The 18701-nt window shown below is 34.1% G+C and overlaps 1 protein-coding gene across 5 annotated transcripts in view; it reads left to right on the plus strand.

The window, feature by feature from the left end:
• Nucleotides 1-18701, plus strand: part of sdk (sidekick cell adhesion molecule) — a 101985-nt gene that overhangs the window by 50566 nt on the left and 32718 nt on the right. For all 5 annotated transcript variants that reach the window (XM_070287998.1, XM_070287994.1, XM_070287996.1 and 2 more), the window contains exons 3-4: nt 7135-7311; nt 18456-18632. In XM_070287998.1, the coding sequence (XP_070144099.1) occupies nt 7135-7311; nt 18456-18632 (354 nt within the window). The remainder of the gene's footprint in view (nt 1-7134; nt 7312-18455; nt 18633-18701) is intronic.

Below are 18701 nucleotides of genomic sequence, written 5' to 3' on the forward strand. Positions count from 1 at the left end.
TTTTTCGTATAAATTATTCGCTTCTTGACTCGGGAAATCTCCCACAACCCTCGGGGAAATGCGACCGCACTTCAGTTGATGTCTATAATTACTGGAAAATTTTCCACCCAGCTCCTCCCTCTCCCTAGCTCTCCCTTTCAACTATTTTTAGGGAGTGGAGTGGGGTGGGTGGTGGTTGAACATTTTCATTATTATTGAAAATTTGCTGCCCATTTATCTTTCGTTTTTCCTAATCCCGCCCGCTTCATTGTGAACCTGAATGAGAGATCATTAACATGCCTATATATAGGGGAGAGGCTACCCAAAAAAGGGAGGAAAAAGGGGCATGGAAAATATTGAGAATTATTCTGAAAGGGAAAAATAAAATAATTGAACAAATTAAGGCTTTAGACTTAATTTAAAAAAATATTTATATAAATAAACTTGTAAACTTTTCCAAAGACACCCAAAAGTAGGCAAGGTAAAACCGCTTGGCCTACTTTCCGGCACCTTTTGCAGAGGGTTTTGAAATCACGTCTAATAAAATTATATTACTGAGACAAGAGAATATAACTCCTCCAGCACACATCACATTCAAGGAATGCTAACATTTTCCTTCTACCAACTTTCATCCAAAAAAGCCACATGAAACTTTCAAGAAAATCTTGGCCAAAAGTTACCACCTAGCATAATTTATTTACACTTGCAAGTTTACAATTCCTGAAACTATTTTTCAGCCGGGGAAATGCACAAATATATATATATGTATATATAAGATATATGTTAAGCTATATATGTGGGTTAAAAGTCTGAATGAAAAAAGGGGTCTCTGAGCTGCGAAAGAAATCAAGTTGAATTGTTTGTGCGGGTTAAAGTTTGATTGATGTGCCGTGTCCCGCGTGCAGACAACATGAAAATTAGTTGAGAGACTCTCGAAAGTTGTATGTATGGAATATAGAAATATGGGGGTTTTCAGATATTCATATATATATATTTCCCCGACCAAGAACTCTCTCACTACGAATGATTGACGGCTAGGCAAACGAGCTCTGGGCATTCTTGAAACGCGTTAAAAAATGAAAGAGAACCCAAACCGAAACCGAAAAAGAAACAAACTGCTGCCATGTTTGTAACTTGATCTATGGGGCTGTGTGAGTCATCGATGTATCAAAAATGTTGGGTTACTTGAAATGAAAATGGGAAAACATTTTTCAACAAAAAATCAAGATGTTAAACTAAGAAATTCTTTAAAATTTCTTTTATTAAAAATAAAGGTTTCAAAAAAGAGGAAACACTCTTAAGTTTGTTAATAATTTAATAATAAATCAAGTGGAAATAAGTTAAAGTTTTTAAATAAAAGAAAATTTTACTTAAAAAACTCTTTTACTTTTGCTAAATTTTTATATATATTTCTGCTCTCTTCACTCATTCTCTTTCTTCATATTTAAATACCTAAAAAAAAGGAATCCCAACAAAAAAAATCCTCTTTGAAAGGCAAAGGATATCAACAGGATCTAGGGGCATTTAAAATCACTTCCCCTTGGAGAATCCCTGAAGCTCATCTTTGGTTTATCCCTCAGCCAAGGAGATATCAGATTCAAGTGTGTGTGTGTGTGTGCTTTCTGGGAAGGTGACCTGCGACCCGAGAGGACCACCCAGAAACACGCCCACTTGAGCCCATGTGTGTCAGTGTGTGTGTGAGTTTTATCATTAGCTTGAGTTGTCGCATGAGGAAGTTGCTCGCTGGCTCCTTGGGTGTCCTGTCCTGTCTGTCTGTCCTGTGTGTGTGTCTTGCATCATTGGACAAACAAATGCAGCAACAAAAGCCGATGCTGCGGGTTGCAATTGCTGCATGCCGCACAGCACACAAGGCTCAAGCCCAAACGGAGGCTGACACAGTTTCCTGTCTGCCTGCCTGCCTGCCTGCCTGAAGCACTTGAGTGCGTGTTGCAAATTGAGCGCATCACTAAAAACAGCAGCAACAGCAGCAGCTGCCACACATTTAGTTTTCATAGCAGCCAAGAAGGCGTTAAGGTGAAGGGGGAGACGAGAGCTGGGTGAGGAGAGGAGCTACTCCCTAGCCGATGAATCGCTTGAAATATAGTTTGATCCAGCATAAGGATGTGTATAGGCGAAGGGAAAAATCCTATACGATATATCGATAAAAACATAGTGCTTAATTTTAGATACAAAATATCATAAATTTGGATTCGTCGATATAAATATAAAAATAATATTAAAACGATATAAAAATAAATATAAAAATCCTATACGATGTATCGATAAATATATAGTGCTTAATAGTAATCAAAAAAATATATCAACATTTTCAATATTAAAAAAATATTTATCTAAACTCTAAAGTATTATTATTATCGGAAGTTGTTTATAAAATAAATATTTAAATATTTTTAAAATATAAATAGTATCGAAAATTGTTAAAAAAAAAACAATCAATTTAAGCTATTTGTTTTTTCACGATAAAATTAAACCGATATATCAAACATATTATCGATATAATTGCATGCATTTAACAAGTTTATTGATTTGCCGAAAATATTTAATATCCCAAAATTGAAATATTGATTTATATATTGAATTTCGCTTTAAATATCGGTACTTTATCGATACATTGATACTTTACTTTACTGATACTTCACGTAGACTTCTTTTTTTTTGCCATCCCTATAAGCTTGGCCAAGAAGGTCGTTCGACCTGCAACTGCCACAGCATATCAAGTGTCCGATATATGGAGAAGCCCTGCAAAATGGAATTCGCGGTGGGCTGCGCATGCGCAGAGAACCACAAAAGCCAACATTTTTGGTGGAAAGAGAGAGGGGAGGGGGGGAGGTAATGCCAATTCCAAAAGGGGGGAAGTACCAAAGCTAACCTTCGACCAGAGCAAAGCAAAACCTGTACAAGAGCGTGCCAGAGACAGGAGTGCATGTGGAGATTTCCACCTGGCTGCACCTCACATCTCCCTTACAACAGCAAAAACAGCAACAACAACAACATCTTCATCTAACCCTTTTTGCCCATGTTTACTCCCCACCTCGATGATGGCAATTTAACGCCTGTTTTGTTTGACGGCAGGACAAATGGCAGAGCACAGTGCGAAAAATTTAAACTAGAGCTGAACATAAAATCGATTTTATAATTAATTAATCGATTTTTAATAATTTTAAATTTTAATTTTAAAAAATTTTTCAAAAAAATAAAATAAATCAATTTACTAAAATACTTTTGATAAATTAAAAAAAAAAAAGCTATTATTTTAAAATATTACAAAAATAGATTTATTTTAGAAATAAAAAAAAAAATGATTTATTTTAGAAATAACAAGAAAGGAAGCTAACTTCGGCACGCCGAAGTTTGTATACCCTTGCAGATTGGTTTCGATGTTTATATTATAGATTGAAATGCTGAAAACACTCAGAAAACAGAGTTTCATTACATTTTACCTATACTTATTATGTTTACAGTTTGACAGTTACAGTTTTACATTCCCAGCTTTACATATTTTATACATTTACCGATCGCTTCTATGGCAGCTATATGATATAATTGTCCGATTTTTATAAAATTTTTACCAAAATTCTAGAATAATAAAAAAAGCTTATATCTCAGAGTAGATAAACATACGTTGAAAAACAACGAAGCAATAATTTTTTTCCTATTAATTTCCCGATCGTTCCTATGGCAGCTATATCATATAGTCGTCCGATTTTCATAAAATTTTTACCAAAATTCAGAATTAATATATAATGGCCACATCTAAAAAATGGTGCAAAAATATTGAAAAACAGCAAAGTTATATTTTTTTTTCGAAAAATATATCGAACATTTGTATGGCAGCTATATGATATAGTCGTCCGATCCGGCCCGTTCCGACATATATAGCAGTGAGAGCATATAGAAGACTATATGCAAAGTTTCATTCAGATAGCTTTAAAACTGAGGGACTAGTTTGCGTAGAAACAGACAGACGGACAGACGGACAGATGGACAGACGGACAGACGGACATGGCTAGATCGACTCGGCTGTTGATGCTGATCAAGAATATATATACTTTATAGGGTCGGAAACGTCTCCTTCACTGCGTTGCAAACTTCTGACTGAAATTATAATACCCTGCAAGGGTATAAAAATCCGATTTATTTTAGAAATAAAAAAAAAAATCGATTTATTTTAGAACTAAAAAAAATCTATTTATTTTAGAAATTAAAAAAAATCGATTTATTTATTCGATTTATTATTTTAGAAATAAAAAAAAAACGATTTATTTTAGACATAAAAAAATCGATTTATTTTAGAAATAAAAAAAATCGAATTATTTTAGAAATAAAAAAAAATGTATTTATTTCAGAAATTAAAAAAAAATCGATTTATTTTAGAAATTAAAAAAAATCAATTTATTTTAGAAATTAAAAAAATCTATTTATTTTAGAAATTATTATTATTATTTTTTTTTTTAATTAAAAAATAAACGATTTTTTTTAATAATAAAAAAAATATCGACCTGTTGAAAAAAAAAACATTCGTCTCAGTGCCTGGATGTCTGGTCACTCATCGGTCCGTCATCATGGAAACGCCTCTGGCCGACTGGGTTTGGCGGTAGCCTGTGGCAAAGCGTCATTGACTCGGGCTGAAACCAAACAAGGGCTCAACAACTAGAACAACTGGGCAACACAACACACTTTCAAACGGGGGGTGTCGCCTTTGGTGAGATGTGCACTCATCAACACCATCGGCACTTAGCAAAGTGTACCCATAAACCTCATCCTCATCCTCATCCCCCATCATAGAAATCGACATTATTCGCACAAGGCCTAGCGATCAGCAACTGCGTTGGGTCAGAATGCTGCAGTTGACCAATTGATTGGCATCCTTAGCGGTTTCAAGATTGTTGTCCAAGTGTTGCTGCCTGTCAACACACACACACACACACACTATACACAGGGGGGGCTCAGTGGTCTTGGAAAGTACAGTTGTGTCCGTCAAACATAGAGAGAGTATTCATGCATTAATTACATTTGGATAAAGCTTAACTATATAGTGGTTATGGTTTAAGCAGATATTATTGGTTTCTAAAGCCTGTTGAGCAGCTGAAATTGGTTTGGTTTGTTTTATTTATTTATTAGAAATTATTTTATTAAATATAAATTGAATTTGGCTATAAATTAAACTTGTTTTTTTATCAATAAAAATTTTCTTTTAAATAAATTTCTTCACAAATAAATTTTTTAAATTTGCAATTTCTTAATAAAAATTAAAATCACATCTTTTTATATTTTTAAATATTTTAATTTGTAATTTAAACGTAAAATTTAAAAGTAATTTATTATAATTTAAATTTTTAATGAGAAATTTACCTCAAGTGTTTAACTCCATTAAACACCATTTTCTAACTCTTTAAAAATTTTAATTTTAATTAATTTTAAAAAATATTCTAATAACAACCCACTTGGGTTTCAATAACTAAGAACTTGAAGCCCTCTTCTCATAATATTTCCCCTATCAATTAATTAATTTAAAGCATGTCCTTTGCCTCCTTTTTGTGTGTGTGTCAAAATTGTTTACATAATTTGTAAGACATGAATATTAATTAGCATTTGCTGGAGAAAGCCCAATTATTTCATTTCCAACTCCATAAAATGTAACTCCATAGAATGTATTTCCATAAATGTATCTTCATCAAATGCATCTCCTCCTCAGCTGGGGGAATGTGTAAACCAATTAAATTGTGTTTATTGGTAACCATCTCATGCATATGCCATTGTATATCCTGAATAATTTACTCTCCCCTCGAATCAACGGAGGCGATGACACAACAGTTACACAGTTACGATTCCTTTGGCAATTTCGACTCCTTTGATAATTGCTCTTGATATCATTGTAACACCATATAGCATATATCTATGCATACAAATGGCAAAATATTTATGAAAAATAATTTAAACAACACACAAAAACTGTAAAATATGGCAGTTTCTGTGTTGTGTCTGCATTGAAAACGAATTTATAATCCCACAAACCGAACTGCAAAATATGTACTTGTAATGGGGCAAAAAAAAAGGAAAAAATACATTGGGGTATTCCCGATTTATTGAGAGAGTTGCATAAAATGTTTTTCAATAAAAATGTTTCTCATTTGAATTTTGCAAATACCTTTTTATAGTTTTTTTTTTTCTACCAGTTTCTTTTTTTATTTTTATTTTATTATTATTTTAATGGGCATCAAATATTCGTGTTTTGTGTGATCCCTTAATATTATTTCTCCGTTTTTTTGGCTTTGTTTTGTTTTATTACACTACATTTCCTCCTTTGAGCTTCTCGGTTTCAGTTTTGTGTTCGATTTGCGGGGGCAAATTAAATAAAAATGTAAATAAAATTGCAAATAAAAATGTAAATAAAAATGTAAATAAAAATAAAGCAAAAAGCATATAATAAAAAAATTCGGGAAATGTATGTTTTAATATTTTTTACACAAAATGAAATAATATGTGAAATGTTTTTATTTATTAAAGCTGCAATTTATTGTGTGTGGTGCCCTCTGCCATATTGTTGTAGTTCCTGCTCGACTTCCACCACCACCTGGTGGAGCTGGAGCCCTCCTCCTACTTGATCCAAAACTGAAACCAGAAAAGCAAAAAATAAAGGATAGTAGAGGGGGGTTTTTTCCCCCACTTTACAGAAATGGGAAATAAAATGCAAGTGCAATCGATCTCGGGGATATATACATATATACGGAGGGGTTCGCATTTTCCATTCGGCTTTTGTTTTTCTTCTTTTTGTCCTGCCATAAATCAAACATTTTCATCTTTAAGCCCTTCGATTTATGCCAGAGCCATACGAAATGGTTCGAGGGGGTGCGAAGCTTTTAAGTAAATCCGGTTAATGTTCGATTCGGCAACGGTTTTATCGTGCGTTTATTGCGGATTTTTTTTTTTTTACGGAAAAACCACTGATCTTGCTTATTATTAAATCAGAATTTTCAACTGCCCCAGCATTGGCCTTTTCTCTCTCTCTCTCTCTCTCTTTGTTTGTGTGGCTAGTAGCATTCATTGACCATAATTAAATTCCTCAAAGGCTATGCCCCCATAGCATTGACAACATGAACTAAACTCTGTCTTGGCTTTTTCCCTTTATTGCAGATGCCAATCCGCAGCCGCAGCAGCAGCTGGTTCCTTCGCAGCAACAGCAACAGCCGCCAACGTCACCGCAGCAACAGCAGCAGCAACTCCAGGCACCACGATTCACCACGCATCCATCGTCATCGGGGTCGATTGTTAGCGAGGGCAGCACCAAGATATTACAGTGTCATGCGTTGGGTAAGTCCAAGAAAATGTTACTTAAAACACTATTTAAAGAGGGGTATATAAGGTTCTAAGGAGTAACTAAAAAAACAAAGAGAAACTGAAAAATATTTAAAAAATTTTTAAAAAAGAAATGAAATTTAAAGAATATATTTTACTTAAGCATTTTTATCCAATATGTTATTATATTATCGAAAATATATAAATAAATGTATACAGAAATAATAAAAATCGATGAAATGTTAAAATTTAATTGAAATATCGATAATAACTCGATAAATAAAACTATATTTTGATTTAAAATCGATAACATCATGCTCATACTAAATACAGCAAGAATGATACTTTTTTAAAACCAATTTCCTTTAATTTTACAAAATAAGCCAAACCAGTAAACAATTCCCATAACTGAAAACCAAAATAATACTTAAAAACAACATAATTTACTTGAGAATAACAAGTCACAACCGAAAGTACCCAACTTATCTTAAAAATCAGCCAATAAAGTGTTTACAAAACGCACTGCTAAACGCTAAAAACGAATCAAATGCGATGGTTGCAAGGATAATAATCCGCCATAAACACATTTTATTGTGTGACCACAAGGAGCGGTGTGACAACATAATGCCCACCAGGGTGGGTGGGTGTGCCAGCCCGTAGGAGCCCTCCTAATGCCCCGGCGAGGGTTCTAAACGCAACACTTGTCCCTCAAAGCGCCTGACAGCTAAGCTGAAAGCGTGTCCTGCGGGATCCTGCGTGCGAGGAGGATGGGGGGAGTGAGGAGAGGCGTGTGTAAAATGAAACCATAAACGAAAACACTTTTTTTCCCCCCGCTTTTGAAAGATAATGAAGTAGAAAAACAATAACTTTTATGAGGTTTCCCTTGGCCGAGACCGAGGCCGAGGCCGTCTTTCTTGTACTTTTCCGAATCTCCCCCCATATACCACCAATCCCAGGACGCGTCCGCCGCGTAATCCTTTGAGCGCTTTAGGGCGTGTGCCGTCCAGTCCGGGACGTGAGTCTCCCGGGTTCCAGGTGGCCCCCGAAGTTCCAGGTACACGTAATATTTTTCCTCCTGGCGGCGCTTTTTACTCGGCCTCCTCCTCGTCCTGTCCTGTCCTGCTTTTGACAGTTTCAAGTATCGGTTTCATATTGTTTTCGGTCATGTTTGGCCTGCCCACCCAAAAAAAAAGCCAAGAGAATGAAATGTTATGAACTTCCTACGCTCTTCGTCCTTCGTCCTTTGGTTCTTCCTTCTAATTTCTGCTGTTTACAGCCTTTTTTGGGGTCTCTGTCTCAAAGTCCCGTGCTTTTGTGTTTTATGGACGGCGGATTCACAAAATTAGTCGTGAAAATGTCCCTGCCTTTGGGCATTTATATATATAGATATATATATTCATTGTTTGTTGTGCCTTAATTGGCAAATTACAGCTAAAGGGAATATTGGCGCTAGCTAAAAGTCAAATTCCTGTGACCCCTAATTTAATGACTGAAATCAGGTTAAATGGTGATCTAAGCAATCGACCTTTGAGCTGGGTCCCAGATTAGGTTTTCATAGTTATATTAGCCAAATTTTGGCTTTGGGTTTTCAAAATGTTATTTTCTAGAAAATAAACAAGGGTATTAAAGAAGATGTCAAGGAGTTTAAGCAATTTTGTTTTTAAAGAAGAGTTAAAATGTTAAGAAAATAGGTTTAAAAAATTACCTAGAAACTTATTTAAAAGTTGGAAAATCTACAATATTGTTTAGACTTTTCTTTTCTGCAAAATCATAATTATTAAACAAAAAAATATATTTTTAAAATAATATTTTTAATAATAATATTTAAATAAATATTATATATTTCTTAAATAATTATTAAATAAATATTATATATTTATTTTAAAAATTATTAAAAAAATATTATATATTTTTAAAATAATTAATTAAATAATATTATATATTTCTAAATAATTAATAAATAAATATATATTTTTTAACTAATAATTATTACCTTCTAACAAATAAATAGAAATCGTAGATTGTAAATTTTTTTTAGCAAATAAAAGGAACCCCCAGAATCCAAGTGATTTTGGCCGCTTTCCGACATAATCGCTGATGGTTTTCTGGCCTTTTGAGAGGAACCACCTTCCCAAAAAAAAAAAAAAAAAATTCCTCAGGTTGTCGCTTGAATTTTGATGCACATTTGAGTAGCAAAAACACACACGCACAAAACACATGAGCGGGCAGGTTGTGTGCGCATTTATGGGGATCTATGCAACAGCACCCGAGAGCCATGCACTTTGCATAAGCTGCAAGCGGGGAACCCCAAAAAAAAAGCACAGAAAGAAAGAGAGAGAGATGGAGATACAGTGAAAAAAAAACAAGAGAAAAACACTAGGGAGTGATGTTTTAGCTACAGGAAACCGAAGTTTGTATACCCTTTGCAATGTGTAATTTGAAAAGAAATTTTATAAAAATTATAATTTTTAAATATTTTAAATAAAGTATTCAGATTTATTACCTTTTTTAAAAACCAACTTGGAACAGCTTACCAAATTAAAGTCCCTTAGTTTTAAACTCGTCGTCTTTCTGAGAGTATTCGCTCGTCTTCTATACTCGTTTTTATAAACTTTTACTATTTTTTATTTTTCTGTTGTAAGGGTTATCTATTATAATTAATATTAACCAATAATGTACACACTTTTCACTGAAGGAGATACAGTGCAAACTTCTAACTAAAATTTGAATACCCTAACAAAAGGGAAAATAGCGAGTGTGTGTGGAGAAAAGGAACGAAAATAAAAACAAATGCAAATCTCTTTAGCTGCTCTTTGGCGTTTGTTGTTGTTGTTGTGGTTGTTGTTGCTGCCACACACACATGCCACAACAAGCGACAACGATGGCGTTCGCGCTTTCAGTCACTTTGGCGGTTTTAGCTGTCATCACTTGCACATATATCCATCCTCTCCTCCAACCACTTGAAGTTGCAGTAGTTCCTGCCACTGGAAAGACGGTGGTAGAGATGCTCCTCTTTCCACAAGCAAGTTTTCCTCTCACATACTACTTTTTTTTAGTGTTTTGGTAGCAATTTTTCTCCTTGGTTTTTCCCCCTTTTAGTTTTTTCTTTTTGCCTAGTGTTTTCCGTGGCCATGGAGAAGGGAACTCTCAAGTAAAACAAGTTCCCATCACTCTCTCCATCTCACTTTGGCCCTTGATGCTTAAGTTTGTTCGCGTTTTGTGCCGCGACAATCATGAAAACACCAAGAGAATAGCCCTGGGAATGGCAGGGGGAGGTATGTAGGTTCCTTAAAGGTGGAAACTACTACGGGAATATCCTGTAAAATAATGGGTAGTTGGGTTTTTTAGAGTTTAATATTGGGAAAAAATAGTCAAATTTGTAGGTGAATATTTATTTTTAAAGAACTTATTATCAAGGGGAAGAAATTTATAAAAAATATGAAAGGGTGTAATAACGTCTAAGTTTCATTAAATCAGAATTCACAAAATATTCGAAATTTAAAATATATTCAAAATTTACATTATATTCAAAATTCATAATATATTGGAAATTGAGGCAATATATATAAAATTTACAAAATATTCAAAACTCATAATATATTCAAAATTCACAATGTATTTAAAATTCAAAACATATTCAAAATTCACAATAAATTAAAAATTCACCATATATTCAAAATTTACAATATATTCACAATTTACAATATATTCAAAATTTACAATAAATTAAAAATTTACAATATATTCAAAATTCAAAATATATTGTATATTTCAAGGGTATTCAAACTTTGACTTTCTCAAGTTAGCTTTTCTTTTGCTTTTTAAGCCTTAAAAACAATTTTCGAAATACATTTTGTGATTAAGAAATTCTAAAAAAAAAGGAAATCTTTTCTTTAAGACCACGAGAAGTTCTGAAAAATCGTTTGAATCGTAAAATGGTAGAATAATAGGTTGTACCAGAACCTAAAGCAAACCCTATATTCTCCCTTTATGGGGAATACCATCAGTACCATAAAAGCTAAGCAAAGTGTGTGTGGAATTGTTTCTGGCCAACAAAATGAAATGCGATGAGGCCGCATTAGAGAGTGAGAGAAAAGGGGAAAGGGAGAATGGGGGGGGGGAGGGGGGTAAGAAAAGCAAGAAAGAGTAGGCAAATATGGGGCTTCTTCTTTTCTCCTTCTTTTTTTTTGTTTTGTTTTTTTCTTTGCAAATGTAGCGCATTCAGTTGCAACAAAGACTGCTTTTTTATGGCAACAACAAAAGCCGTTTTCAGTGGCAATGTTGTGCAAGCCCAACATGTGTCGAACAAGGAGAAAAAAGCAAAAAAAAAATATATATATATATATAAATAATATATATGTATATAAACATGGCCAGAAGAAACCGAAGAAGAAAAGGGGCCAACAGTTTGTAGAGAGAGACTTGTGCGTGTTTAAAGTCTTTCTTCTACTTTTCTTCTACTTCTAGGCCTTTCTTCTTCTTTTTCAGCTTCTTTTTTCCTTAAAAAAAAAAATGTATAAAAAAAATAGTATGGTTAAAAAACACTAGAAGAGCAAGAAGTATAAAAAAAATATACAGAAGGTAAACTGCAAAAATTGCAAACTATTGTTTTTTGTTGCAGCCTTTTGTCGCAATGCTTTTTTGTCCTCCCCCCCCCCTCTCTCTCTCTCTCTCTCATTCTACTCTCTCCCTCACACTTGTGCTGCTGTTTAGCCTGTTGTTTACCCCAAGAAAGAGACAGAAACTGGGCTCAAGAAAGAGATAGAAAAGGAGTCTTGAGGCGATATGCCTATATGCAGCTCTCTACTTGTGTCGTCATTTAGACTAAAGTGGATGGCTTTGCTTAATGTGTTGTGAAGAAAGAATACGATATATGTAAAGGCATCATCAGCAGCAGCAACAACGGCAGTTCTGGGAAAATATTCCTGAAATGGAGACCCAACAAATAAGGATTCCAGACAAAACAAGGATATTGTGTTTACTTAAAGATGAACATACGTTGTACAAGAAAAAATCAAGCAAGAACTGTTGACAGTTTATGAAAAAAATTGCCAGGCCAGGCAAAGGAAAAGCTTTACAAATGCAAATAGAGTTTTTCCCAAGACAAATTTTAGGCAAAAGAAAAGAAAAAACGTGAACTAAAGGAAAAATATTCGAAGGTTTTTTGATAATCAGAGAATTTCTGTGGGAGTACAAATTCCTTATCATAATTAACTGTTTATTTTTTTTAAGCAGGAAATCCAATTTTCCTCGGTGTCATTGTTGTTTTTCTTATTTTGCGGTATTTCGCCAAAGGAAAGGCAGAGGAAAATTGTGTGTAAACAAAAGGCCAATGCATAAAAGTGAAATGTGCAGCTAAAAAGTGCAGCGCCAGCTACACAATGCTAAGAAAAAAGCCTTTCAGGCACTTTTAAAGTTTACTTCGTTTCACACAAAACTCACCTGAGACTAGAAAAAAAAATAGAGAAAAAAATAACCTAAAGGAAAACCTAAAAAAAAATAACCTAAAGAAGAAAAAAAGAAATACTTGAAGATTTTTCGTGTCTCGTTAGTTAGTTGTTGTTTTTCTTGTTCTCTTTTTTTTTTGCCAGGTTTAAAGGCGTCAGCGCATTGCACTGTGCATAATTTAGCAAACATGTGCCAGAGTTGCCACAGAGCCACAACAAAAACACCAAAAACAACAACAACAATAGAAGGGAAAGAACCAACTACTCTAAAGGCAAATTAAAATTGTGTAAGACAAGCTGTGGAAACACGTGTAAAATAACAAAAGAAAAACAACTCAATTTGGATGTATATATATGTATATATAAATAATACAAGATGTGCAAGAAGTAACACCACAATTTAGTGCACAAGAAAAGACAAATGGCCTTAAATCATGATGAATAATAATGATTTGTATATACACTCAAGTGCCGCAAAATATATGGGGAAAAAATGTAGGACAAGTATTTTAGGAATTTAAAAGTTTTTTAGGTTTTAAGATTGTAAATCAAAGGTTTTATTTATTATTTATTTAAAGTTGAATGTTTTTTATGGGATATATATTTTTAGGAAATACAAGAATTGGTACTATAAATAAATATTTAAATAAATATTTATATAAAAAATAAATAAATCCTTTAATATACAGCCTTTAAAAAATTTGGAAATTTGGTTTTAAATATTAATAATAAGTATTATTATGATTAATATTTATTCATAATATTAATACAATAATAAAAAAATTATAATGATAATATAATAAAATAAATGAATAGATAAAGACAGAATAAATAATATAAATATTAATAACACTAATATTAGTTAATAAACAATATAAATATGAATAATAAAACGATTAATATCAACTATTGTAATAAATAATATTTATATAAACACTTTTCTATATTTTCCTCAATAAATCAAGCCTATATAATAACACTTATTGAATATATACTTATATCTCCAGGCTCTCACTTAAAAACCACATTTAACTACAATTTTTAAAGACTTTAAAAATCAGTTTTCCAGTTCGAGAGAGTTAAAGAGTTAAAGAGAGCCAATTTTCGGGTCACCAAACGTGGCTTTGGCTCGTTTCCTTTGTCCGGATTTTAGAGCGACCTCTGAACTCGAATGAAATCCAACGGAAAACTGACTGACTGACTGACTGACTAACTGACGGGACAAAGGATACGCACTGTGTGTGTGTGTGTTTGCCTGAGCTTTTTTTTTTTTTTGTGGATTTTAGGCCCAGGCAGGAGCAGGATGAGCTGATCGGATATCTTTTGGGTCGAGAGTTGTGTCCAAGTTGACGGATTGGCAAATGGACTTTTCAACTTTCCCCCAAATGTAAAGAGAGTACAGCGAGTTTGGCTTGACAAACATTCGAGGGCACATCGAGGGACTTATGAATTCGCTGCCAGACTTTACCTACACTATATATTTATATATATATAGTATTTGTATATATATCCTGCCTACATCCGACAGCTTCTAAATGCAATTGATTTCGCGTAGCTTTTGATGGGCTTTGCACTGGCCACAAATCAAACAATTTCCGTATGCGGGGATTTCCCCTTGACTTTACACAGAGTGAGAGAGAGAGAGAGAGAGAGAGAGTGAGGAGTGGGAGAAAGAGAGAGGCAGAGTTGTGTATACAAATGCAATTTGTTGCATTGCGCTTGCCTGTTTATTGAATTTATTTATATGCAGTTTGGCTTAGACACTGACTGGCTGATTGATTGATTGACTAACTGATTGACTGACTAGCTGGTTGGCTGATTGAGTGGCTTTTTCCGCCAAAGAAAACGCAGCGGAAATATGGCAATGACTTGGGGTTGTGACTTTAGCATACTTTTACGGGCTCCAGAAGTTAGGAATTTTCCAAAGATTATAAATTGAAGAAGCTCTCAAAGAAGCAAGAGTTGGTAAGGCAATTTTGGACATTTTATTTAGTTTGATATTTCAATCAACTTAAATAAAGTGTTGTTTTTTGTTGGAATTTTTTAAAGGTAATTAAACAAGCCTAAAAAATATACTTAAAACCTCTAGAAATATTTTTACAAAATTTAAATTTTCTTAAAATTTAAATCTAAATACAAGAAATAATTGCTAGCCCAGAAAATTTGTTTCTTTTTTAATGAAATGTTATATGTGACTGCGTTTCCATTTGGGATTTCGGTTTACCAAAAAAAAAAAAAAAGTCTCTTTTTACTATCTGATTGACTTTCTTCCCAAGAGAGAATGTAAATTTGTGCTTTCCTTGGCTTCCCTTTGGGTCTTTTTTCTCTGCATTCTCCCCTCGTCTTATTTTTCTTATTTTTGGGCTTGGCCTTAAATTCTTCTTTTTTTTCCTTACGCTTGGAGTGACAGGAGTGACTTTGTATGGCTTGGTCTTAAAGGATTTTTGTCAGTTTAGTTATTAAAAACTCATTACATACACAAATACACACACTAGCACATACGCTCGCTTAGTGGCACTTGCACATGTGGGCAAGCACTGAGAGAAAAAGGTTATAAAAAGAGATTAAATGGGAAATCAAAAATTAAGATATTTTTTATAATTTTTTTATATTTTTTATATTTTTTAAATATTTTTCTTTTATAAGTTTTCCGAAAATAGTATAAAAAATATTTATACATACAAAAAAAAAAAAAATATATATATATATATATATATATATATATATATATATATATATATATATGCATTAAAATTCCCAACGGCTTTTAGCAGCAAATTGCTAGTAAGAGTAGAGTAAACGTGGGATGGCTCTTCCTTGAATATTTGTATTCTCTGTATAAAATCCTTGTGTTTTTTATGCTTGAAAATATATTTACATTAAGAAATGACTTGGGAATTGTAAAAAATATTAATAATAATAATAATATTAAGTTCATTTTACATTTAAAAAAAAACTATCAAAATAATAATACAAACTAAGTTCTTTGATTTGAGCGATCTTTGATCTTTTTGGCAGTGTCTTTCTCGACTTAGGGTCCGTCTGGGACTATCTTTGGCTTTCCCCCTTTATCTCAGCTCTTCTCTCTCATCTTCTTTCCTTTTCACCCTCTTTTCTCCATCTTTTTCTCTGCTTATTGGGCTTTCGCTTCGATTTAGCGCTGACACATTTCGCTGGAGAATGTTTGTTTCTTCGCTTACTTTCTTTCTTTTATTTTTTTTGTTGCTCTCCTCCTTTGCTGTTGACTAACGGCACTCTGATGTGTGAGCTTGCTGGTGTCCTTGTGCCATGTGTGTGTGCTTGTGTCCATGTGTATTTGCCTTACAATTCCCCAAATTGTAATTTTATAGCAGCGTCATTGCCCAAAATGCTCAAATAGACTTTTGCCTTTTGGTCCTTTTTTCCTTTTCTTTTTTTGCCCATCCTTGTGTGTGCTTTCTTATCCTTGGATATTTTCTTTTTTCTCTTTTTCTTTTTCTTTTTTTTTTTGGCCAACACTTGAGAAACTTTTGGCTGCTGCTGCTGGCCGCCTTCTCCCAGCTATTCTCAAGTTGATTCCATTTGATTCCTATTCTCGACTGGTAGTTTCCAGTTTCGCTACTAACTCGGCTCAATTCGATTTTGTCTGCAAACTGAATGAACTGAATTGCATTGCCATTGGCCACGTTTGGTCCTAGATGCTACCCTGTAAGTGTGCCTTAGGGGGGGAGTTTCTTTTAACAGAGAATCTGTTGTTTGAGTTATAATTGTACTAAAACAAAGGATATGCTTTGTAGAAAGTGTGTTAATGGAACTTCGAATATATCCTAGACATTCTTAGCTTATTTTTATGTTAAGTAAACCAAAATTTCCTTGAACATTTGTTGAAAAAGTAAGCCTACCCTAGAAAGCATGAAATTTAGAAGAAAATTGAACCCAAAGGCCAAGTTTCAAGGCCAGAAACAAGTTTAGTTCCTGGAAAAGGATTTCAATTAAGTGCCCCGTCTGGCATTATTATTTCTAGAAAGAGTACAGGGTATTGGCAGGCTACACCCAAGCCAACACCTTCAGCCCATCCTTCTTATCAACCTGCTTCTCCAGACCCTCCTTGAGCTCTTTGCAAAAGCGTTGATGGGACAGCCGTTGGGTTTTTGGGTTGGGTTTTGGGTTTTTGGGGGAGACTGGGGGCCTGCCTTGATGACCGGATTTTGGGCCTCCGGCCATCCGTCTGCGTCTCGTCCGCCGTCCTGTGATGTGCACTCAATCCTGTTGCATCCTGGGCCAGTTAGGCGAACGGCATATTTTATTCAGACTTTCATTTAGTCCAACGGTTCCACCGCCCTGCTGTTCCCTCTCTCTCTCCTCCCTCAGGTCACATGTAATTTTTGTTTAGCCATTCCAATTGCAATTCCATTCCGCCAGGGGAGTTTCCCAAGCCCATATAAATCAACTTTAATTTAAATGCCTGGTCGACTGGCTGGCTCACTGGCTCCACTGGCTGACTGCAATGAAATCGGAATGAGCTGTGGAGAGCTACCACTTTGGCTCCTGCCGAGAGAGAGAGAGGTCTTGCCATATCCCATATCCTTTCTCTGTAACTTTTCTCGGGAAGCTCAAACAAATGAAGCCAACTGTGGCCAGGAGAATGTGTCCTTTGTGCCCTGCCGGCGACGCTTCCCTTTATGACGAGAAGGAGATGGAGCAGGAGGTAGAAACTTGGCCGGGGCCAGCATGCGATTTAATCGCTTTGTGCGGTCGTTTTCAGTGGCGGGGATTAAACAGTAGAGGAGGGGGGACAACTTATAATTGATGGATTACGAAACAAAAAATTGGCCAGTTAAGCCCTTATGTACTGAATATTTAAATGGGATTAATCGATTAAATCGATTTGCTCCGATTTTCATTTACAACAGATCAGAAGGGCTCCCATTTTAAATGCTTAAAATAGAATGAAATGTATTAAAAATATTAATAATTTAAGATTAAAGTATTAACAAGGGTGGAAAATTATAATTTGTTAAAGGGATTGAGGATATAGTAAACTAATATTAAAGAAAAAAGGTAAATTATATATATAAAAATCATAAAAAAAATATTCAAAAAAAATTTACAAGATTTAAAAAGCTTACTAGCAATATCAGAAAATATCTGTATATCGATACTGTATCGATATCGATATAAAAATATCGATAATACGTCAGAATATGAATTTTCTAATATCTTAACGATAATATCGATATTTATCTGTTGAGTGCGAAATTTTTCAATAATTTTAAACATTTTATACCAAAGTTTACGATATTTTCGATAAATAATAATATTCTGATATATTATCGATAATAATTGATATTTAAATTTAAAGTTTAATTCTTGAAATTTCCATATACCAAAGTTCAAGATATTTTCCATTTAATTTTATTTTTGTGATTTATTATTATGCTTTATTATTGTAATTTATTATTATTTTATTTAATATCAAAGAATAATATCAATCGTTTCATCTCCCTAAAATTATACAACCCTTAGACTTAACCTTTATGCCACGTCACTGGCCATTTCTGGTTCCTTTGTCAGTGGAAATCAAATAAAGCCATGTTTTTAATGATATGTACGAGATACCCTTAGCTCCTCTCCATTTTTCACTCTCCACGGGATATTTATTAAAGAATTTCTCCCCCAGTACTCCTTACTCACTCACTCACTCTCTTTTTCTCTTTCTCCATATATTTACAGGATACCCGCAGCCCACATATCGATGGTTAAAGGATGGCGTCCCCGTGGGCGACTTCTCGTCCAGCCAGTTCTATCGCTTCCACAGCACCCGGCGCGAGGATGCGGGTAGCTATCAATGCATTGCCAAGAACGATGCCGGATCCATATTCAGTGAGAAGAGCGACGTTGTTGTGGCCTGTAAGTACACATATATAAAAGCGGGGAAAAGTTAGTTAAGATTGGGTAAATAGCAACCAGAGAGAGAGA

Source organism: Drosophila kikkawai, chromosome X, assembly GCF_030179895.1.
Source record: "Drosophila kikkawai strain 14028-0561.14 chromosome X, DkikHiC1v2, whole genome shotgun sequence".
In the NCBI taxonomy this organism is placed as follows: domain Eukaryota; kingdom Metazoa; phylum Arthropoda; class Insecta; order Diptera; family Drosophilidae; genus Drosophila; species Drosophila kikkawai.